At 37.7% G+C, this 8,687-nt stretch overlaps 1 protein-coding gene across 1 annotated transcript in view; it reads right to left on the bottom strand.

Annotated features, from left to right (window-relative positions):
* Positions 1–3,982: 3,982 nt before the first annotated feature.
* ntrk3b (neurotrophic tyrosine kinase, receptor, type 3b) overlaps positions 3,983–8,687 on the bottom strand; it is a 227,489-nt gene continuing 222,784 nt past the window's right edge. Inside the window, exon 17 of the mRNA XM_085351927.1 lies at positions 3,983–4,168. Within this exon, the coding sequence (XP_085208053.1) occupies positions 3,983–4,168 (186 nt within the window). The remainder of the gene's footprint in view (positions 4,169–8,687) is intronic.

The following is an 8,687-nucleotide window of genomic DNA, read 5'->3' as shown; positions in this document are numbered from 1 at the left end:
TTTGTGAGAGATTTAGATGAAGACAAGATTTAGTCAAATTCACACATCTTTATAAGACAGGACAAAATGGAAAAAGAGATCGTCTGATTGTTTGAAGACATTTTCTTAAGAGAGTCACATTAATACAAAGATCTATCATGGAATACCAGTATTTTATATACTGTAGATGTTATACCACATTTTAATATTCTGTAACATGTGTACATGGTAATATGCCAACTTTGCTTCAAAAAGTGTTCAGTTAGTTCATCCAAGAAAAAAAAAAAGACTTTTTAAAGAATATTCAACTCACCATGAAAGGATTACAATACCCTGCAAACGCTCACGGTCTGTGTCATAATGTCTTTAAGCGTTTATCTTTACCACAAGAGAATACACAAAAACTCAATGCTTTGGGTAACTCAATGGACTGGATCTCGCCTTTCATACAAAATACTCGAAATAACCAAATGCTCATTAATGATTTACACAGTCCCAAGGGAAACAGAGACAACATTGTGATACTGTGAGAATTCATGTCAAGATAATAAGGAAGAGATGTGAAGAGCTCCTTTGTAAACCACTCTATATCCAGATACAACATGAAATAAAATAGTTGCCTGAGGTTTATCATTCAGTGTGTGAGAATGCTTCAGGATCCACTCTGAAAGAAATAACTCATTTTGTCAACTGAGCACTTAATTATGAGATTTTTCAAAAGTAATATCTATTTGGTTGTAGGTTTTGAGCCGAATTGGATTTTAGAACAAAACTCTTCATATTTCTCTTTAAGTTAATACTGTAATTATTTTTAAAAACTGCAATGATACCACACAATTAGCTAACCCACTTCAGTGGTTATTATTTTTTGTGTACAGCCCAAAAATTAAGACAAGTATCCGCCTGCTGCAGCCACGTCTCTGTAATTGTAACAGGAGTGTTTTTCTAATCAGCCAACATCATTCTTGTGCAGCTGATGGAAGAGAAATCATGATAATAGTAATAAAAATGCAATGTGTTTCTTTTAACAGCGTGTATTAGTGATAGGATCCTGAGGACATCAACCTATAATACTTTAAAATAAGAGGTCTACATTGGGGAAAATATCCTATTTTGCTTTCTTGCTGAGCGTTAGATGATAAGATCAATGCAGCTCTCATATCGGCATTGACAATGTATAGCTAGCACCAACAGCTTGTGAGTTTTGCCTGGCTCAAACGCTGGAAATAGGGAATAGCTGTTTGCAACAAAATTAGCTTCCCAACATCTGAAAATGCACTTCAGTGTGGGGAGAAAGAAAGTTGGCCAGTAACCTCAGTTTAACACAATCAAGACATAAGAAACCAAAGCTAGCTAACCCTCCATGTCCAGTGTAGCTTACCCAATTAGCTTATTCCACCGAACTGTATTTTTGAGAAATGTGTCACATTTTATGACACATTATATGTTAAAACCTTTTGAGCTTAAATTTTAAAATTTGTTACAATGTAAGGAACATTGCTACAGTCTACAGAAATTTACTAGCAAAGCAGCATGGCTATTACTTACATTTTCAAGTTTGTAAAGTCTTCAAAAGTACTGATGTTTATCAATCAAAACTCTAGCTATGGCTTTAACTGACTCTTTAAAAAAATCTGTTTTTGCAGCTATAACATGAATGTTGAACATACTTAATATGTTAATATGTAAATAAGCTAAACAACTAAATTTATCGTTAAAAGCATAAAAAATAGGTCTAATCACCGGATTCACAAAGTGTCGACCGTAAAGACACTGGAGGCCACAAGTGTTTTCTAAATGGCAATTTTAGGAGAATTGAGTTTGTGAAAAACAGCTTCCAGGGTGTTTATAATATGTGGACAAAGTACTTAATCCTACTCTATAAACTTATCCGATAAAGTGCTGTTATATAGGCTAACTCAAATAATAATCCTTCTGGTTTTAATCTAAGGGATTGGTTACAAACTCAAGTTGATTTTTCTATTAAAGTTTTTCTTTTGAATTTGTTAAGGATTTTTTTAAAACTTGGGTTTGCTATTATTCTTCATTTCTGACCTCTTTCTAATCCTGGATGCTTCTTATATCTTATTAGTTGAAAGAACTTAATTTTGAAAATGAAGCTGTTTATGGAGAATAACGTTCAACAAATATCAAAAGTTATCCATGAAAATGGAAATGAAATGTTGAATGTTCTACTTGTGTAATGACCAGAGATGTGATCATGCATAAGATTTTAACATTTTAATCTGAGTGTGAGTGGTCTGACGTTTGGGGTTCACCGTTTTAATTGTTTCTTATTGGCTACTCACTCTAGCAGTTTTTTCCTTTTCGTAAATCAGTAGCAGTTTTGGGTATATTCGGCTTAAATTGGGACATAAAAATTACTTGGCAGGTTTTCCATTACAATTTCATGATTGAATAAAAAAAAATCTGAAATAGGCCTAACAATAAAATTCAGAGCAGAACAGAAACTGAATTAATAATATTCGATTTAAAAGAAAAAGCTTTTTATATAATTATTTTTCAGTTAAAACATTACTTATTATTCACAAAGCTACATATAAGCTCTATCAGGATAAATATACGTGTTAGTTAAAATGTCAATGTGCTTTTCAACAAGTTTAAAAAAAAAAAAAGCTTAACTAGCTGATGCTTTTTTTACTAAGCTGAGCTGACTATGTGCTGAAACCTGTAGCCACATATTAAAAAATAAGATATAAAAGCTGCATTTGTTATAACTCTCAGCAAGAAAGCAATCATATTGGTCAAAATGTCAAATAGTTCCTTTAACACATACAATAGGCTGTTTAATTCAAGACAACAACCCTGCGACTCACAAATGATGAATACACTCAAAGCTACAAAAACGCTGTTTTTTTTAAGCAGTTTTACATCAAAAAGCTTGAATATGACAAAGCGTGTGTATGTGTATTTGAGGGCTGAGGCGTGAGATATTACTAACCAACTTATAATTCTTGCCATAAAAAGCAAATGAAAAGGAACGTGAATCCGAGGTTTCATCACCTCTTTGGAAAGTGTCATGTTGAACCATGGCTCTGAGTCATCCCACGTTCGCCAAAGTCTCTTTGATTCGGTGTCAGTGGGCTTTTCGCATTGTATTCACTGGCATTCACCTTCACCACATTAGACAACCAGCACTGACACGAGTAATTCCCAAGGAAATCTCCTCTGGATTAGGATGAAAACAAATACCATAGCTTTATACTTTAGCCACCCAGATCACAGTCAGAAAAGGAATCAAAGTAACATCGGAAAAAATAAGTTAACATAATTCTGACACATAGAATTTTACAATATGTACATTATCTTTAAATTAAAATAGATTTGTCAGTTGTCTGATTGGGTAGGTCCTCTACAGAGCGCTGCTATTTTCCAACCATCCAGTGTTATTCCAAAGAGCTCCCTTTATGAGCTCAGAGCCAGCCAATCAGAGTGCAAGTAAGGCTTCCAACGTCAAGTCCCTGCCAATAGTTTGTCGGTGGCGTCTTCAGACAGGGCCAAGCCCTTAGCAACACACATGGGAGACCCTTCAACACCTTGACAAAAAGAAATAAATATAAAATATATGTAATATTTCTATATATATTCATAAAACCAAACCTAGGATAGATTTGAACTCTGATGTCTTCTCTCCATAATATAATCAAATTGCGGCCCCTTCCTACTGCCAGTCCACTTTCCTTTCGGTCTCCATTTTTGTGTATTTTTGCAGTTTTTCAAGGAAAAACCAAAAAAAAAAGTCTTCTTCAAACCTGTACATCTTATACACAAGTAAACAAAATGTAAAAGTGCGTGTTTTTTTGAATACGTTTTATCCACTATATCCAAAAGTGTTGCAGGCACTTAAGTCCTTCCCAAACAATGCAGGTGTTTTTTCGACAGTGAAGCAGGTTGGTTTGGTTATTCCTGGATCCATGTGGGTCGTTCTGTCTGTATGTCTCTGTCGATCTTTGCGTCTGGCGAGGCCACTCACGGGCCGCTGCTAGCCCAGGATGTCCAGGTAGACCGGCGTGGCTTTTCCCATGGCGAACAGGACCTTCTGAATGTCCTTAATGTTCAGTCGCTGCTGTGGTTCCCGCTGCCAGCAGCCTAGCATGATGTCATAAACCTCCTTAGGACAAATCCGTGGCCTCTCCAGAACCCGACCCTGGGTTATGCACTCAATGACCTGCAGAGGAGACAGGGCAGTGGAGTGAAACAGGAGATTCTCACTCACTGATTGCTTTGGTTTGTTCATAATGAGAAAGCGGTGACACAGCAGAAATGTCCTTTGAGGTTTGAACTAATGAAACTGAGATGAAAGAAATAAACAGAACACATTCAATCCTAAATTTGGGCAATAATAAAAGGGAAACAAGACTTTTTTTTCCTGTCCCACAGCACAAACTAACAATACTGACTATTTGGTGGGGCTGGGATGTTTTAGATGTTGTTAAAAGGCTGATTGATCTTTTCTCTATTGTGCTTGCGCACTAATTAGCCAGATGACTCACTGCTGTCGTGATAATTTGGCTTCATTTTCCAGGGCACTGTACTTTAAAAGAATGGATAGCAATCTATTTGTGTGAAACAATTGGGGGAGGGGGGGTCATGTTATGGAAAAACTGTGATTTCTTAACATTATTTACACTTCACACTTGTGTACTAATCAAAACTATCTCAAACATCTTTTTTTAAGTTTTCACTTTTCAAGGCGTAGAAATTAACAACACAGCTGAAGAGGGAAAACAGAAACTTTCCCCATAAGGCATATTATGGTGTCATGCAATTTCACGCTCTTGCAAGTCTGCAGCATAACAACAGTGTCAGAACAAAGGATTTGATAATCTACTGATATCTAAAGCCTAATTTTCTGGAAGGAACGTCTGACAAACTTGATCTGTGTTTAAATAAATGTGACTTTACTTTACTCAAGACAGCAGTACACGTTATTAGAACAAAACAGGAGGGACACACTTGATCTATTGTTCTACCGTTTGTTTACTTTCTGTTATATTCCGTCTGTCATGTCTCATCCCCAGATGATAAGAGTCTCTAAAATGCGGACGGGCTACCTTTAAGACTGACTGGAGCCTTTATGCATAATTCCACAATCGCAAGCGCTACAATCAAGCAGTAGCTTTGGAAAATCCACCCAGTGCTTCTCTAACTGTGGTGCATAGCGCCACTGCAGGGGGTGGGGGAATGTCATGTTTTTGGGGTCCTTAATTTGTTTGTTGGTACAGTTTTTTTTCTTTGCGTTCCTGGTTTTCTCTTTTCTCTCAGTTATGTTTAGTTTTATGGCGCACTGTAAACGTGTTTAATCCCCAAAACCAGTTCTACTTCTAACAGTAATGTGATTGGTGTGTGCACGGCTGCAGTCAAGTGAACTGTGCTCTGGTCCAACTGAAGACATGAGCCTTGCTCAGTTAGACCCAAGCATGGTACACAAGTAGTGTGTTCGAATGCTTCCTCAGTGACAGTGACTGGCCCTGTAAAAATCACTGTGTTATGTAAATAGCAAATCTGTAACGCATGTGAGAGGCCAGTGTGTCACCGCTTCCAATTAAGCTACAAAATGCATAAAATCATGAAGCTCATTGTGCTCTCTGAAGCGAAGTTGAGATGTTGAAACAAAGTGAAGTGTACTTGGGTCTGCATGTAAAGAGCAGTTTGAGCACAGGACAGCGAGGCTGTGGGAAGATGGGACAAACACACTTGGTGTTGGTACGAGGCAACCATGCTTAGTGTGAGTACACCCTCAGTCTGTTTTGTCTCTCTGTTGTTTTACTTCCTCTTTTATTTAGTTTTCTCATGTTTAGTCTCTTGGTTTTAATTTCTGATTTTGTTCCTTTCCCTCCTTTTCCCTCCGTCTATCTTATCCTTTTTATTAGCATTTGGATTTTATTTTTCCCCCCTGTTTTTTGTTGTTAATGATAAAGAAAAATGAGGATTGTTTTATTGATCCAAACTATTTTAAAACCACAACCACTTAAACTTTGGAACAGTCCCCCTCAGCGTATTAGGTCGCCTAAATCTGCTGAAAAAAAGGATTTTGCCCACTAATTTGGGCCACAGTTTACATAAATGCATGCAAGTATATACTGTGATGACACTGAGACCATATGTTTAACTATGTGTCTGCATGTGTCGGCTTTTATTTCAAATAAAGCACTTTGTAAAAGTGTGCTTTAAAAGCGCTATGCACATAAAGTTATTATTATTAAATTTGCACAGAGACTAAGCTCGTGTTTGATGTTATTAAACATCATGGGGGCTACATTAATTTAATGGAATAACAATTGTAATCCATCAGGTTCCTCTGCGTCGTAATGATAGAGCTGTGATATCGATAAATCTGTTAACTTACACAGTCAGCATTTTTCTCAGCTTCCCTCTCTGGCTTCAAATAAGCGAGACTTTATTAATATATCAGGTCTTCTCCAGTCTTACTGACCACACACATTCACAATCTGCTGCTTTGGCTGTAGCAGCTGTGTTGTTTTCAGCCTGTATTAAGTGTTTAAACTCTTCCCATAGTATAGTTTTATCTTTGTTTGTCAAGTCAGCTGCTCTGTTGTAAGTAGACCTGTCAGTGTTTCTGGTTGGTTATTTGCACCCTTTCATGTGACTTATTATGCTGACGCCTACTTTTGTGTGACCACTTATTGTTACAGTTCAGGTGAGTGAAGCTAGATAATATAGATAATATGTATTCTGCAGGGCTTTGGTGATTTACAACCTTTATTTTTCCTTGACATAGTACTTGGACTCAATTAGAGCCTAGAGTAGTCTCACTTCCCATCTGAGATTCAGATTGTAGCACGCGTCCTTCGTACATACATCATATACTTGCAAATATGATAACATGTACTAATAGACAAGTGAAAGTGAAAACAAGGGTGTGATTAGTCACCCTAGTTCTATGATCACAGTTGGGGTCTCTGATCGCAGTACAAAGCATAACTCCAACCCCCTCACATAATAAGCAACTTGAGAGGACAGATAAGCAGCAGCGTGAGGGCAGATGTAATAAGGCTGGACTGGGATCAGCTGCTGCTAATAGGCCAAGGCAAGAGGGGCTGCATGAAACAGAGCAGGTTGGCTATAATATCCTTGACCATCAATTTAGCACGCAGTGTAGTTTTCACCTTTTGCTTTCTGCATAGCAGATTAAATGAGAATTATGGTTTATTTTCCAATAATGTATCTACTGTGGGTCACGATAACTTTACACTAGGCACACGTGCCAAGGGTTAACTGATGGCACAGCCATAGCTGGACTGGCCATCGGGCATACCGGGCATTTGCTTGGTGGCCCGATTATTTATTTATTTATTTATTTTTTGTAACGGTATAAACAATGAAAGGTGTTGGATTGGCCAGATGTTGGCCGGTGTGTAAAAATAACTCAGTTGTTTGGTGGTGGCATCGCGGAGCTTCAACAGATTCAGTAAAATGAACAAGTGATGGAGGCCAGCACGTGGATGAGGGAGATCGGAGGCAGGACGAGGAGAGACCCGAGGCGGCCGCCGGTCCGAGCGTCAGGTGAACTGAACTTCAGGTAAGAAGTTATGACCTGCAGTCTATCTGGGTCAGATATAAACCAAGTTTAGGTGGAGTTTATTTTCGTGTGTCTCTGTATTAACAGACGTGCCATATTGGCTTAGTTTATTTTTCTTATCATTCTTGTGAGGAGACCATAAATAGCATTTGTATTTTCTGTTGTACAGTCCATTTGCTGTTATGGAGTTCTTGTTATGGATAAAAAGTGTCTTTTTTTGTTTCAAAATAGCTGATAACTATTCGCTGATAGCTGCCAACATCTGCAAACAAATATAATTCTATAAAGTGGTTCTATATAGTGTGTAACTGTTAATATAGAGCGTTATTAAATTTATTGCTAATGCAAACATATGGCACACTGACCTCTGAGGAAATTTTAAATGGCACTCGCCATCACCGTGTTTCCTGGTGAGCTTTACGTTAGTTTTTCCCAGTTTAGTTTTGTATCTCCTATTATCTTTTGTCAGCAATAAAGCTGCTTTTTGAGTTCATCCCCGTGTGTGTGAGTTTTGCATTTTGGGTCCTCCTCCTGCCTGCCACACAGCCGAGCCATGACAGAAGGAACCTTTTAAAAAACAAAAAACAAGCGCGTCCATGCTCACAGGTGTACACACGGGTGATCACACCCACAAACTACACCCTTTTTGGCTCCTACCTCAAAGCACACTGTGTTCTGTTGATCTTATGTGCTGCACAATAATGTTTAATATTTAGTATTTACTGTCATATTCCCATATATCATTGTGATGTTGTTTATTCTATTACTCTTGTTCTCTTCTGCTTGTTTTCTTTTTTCTTTCTCAGCAGGTGATCCAGGTGATTGATATATGCTTTTTTTTTTCTGCCCGTTCTGTTGGTTTTTGTCTTTTGCCCTTCTCCCCTGTCCCTCTTCTCAGCTTGTTTCTCTTTCCCTCTTTCTTTCTCCCCTTCTTTCCCCCAGTCAAGTCTGTCCCGTATTCAGTAAGTGAAAATAAAATAAACAATAAAAGGTGAATCAAATGGACCATTACGGCAAGGCTGGGATGGTCAATTTGGTAAAGTAAATCCGTTGGGCATCTTTCTTTGCCTTTAGACAACAATTCTGATGGCAAAAGAGCCAAACGGGACAGGCCAAAAAAAAAAAGAAAAAAAAAAAGAAGAAA

The sequence above is a fragment of the Diplotaxodon limnothrissa genome, linkage group LG1, assembly GCF_057381915.1.
Source record: "Diplotaxodon limnothrissa isolate DT_005_m linkage group LG1, D_limnothrissa_male_GT1.1, whole genome shotgun sequence".
NCBI lineage: Eukaryota > Metazoa > Chordata > Actinopteri > Cichliformes > Cichlidae > Diplotaxodon > Diplotaxodon limnothrissa.
Note: the sequence above shows the minus strand (reverse complement) of the source record. Positions and strands in the feature narration are given on the sequence as shown.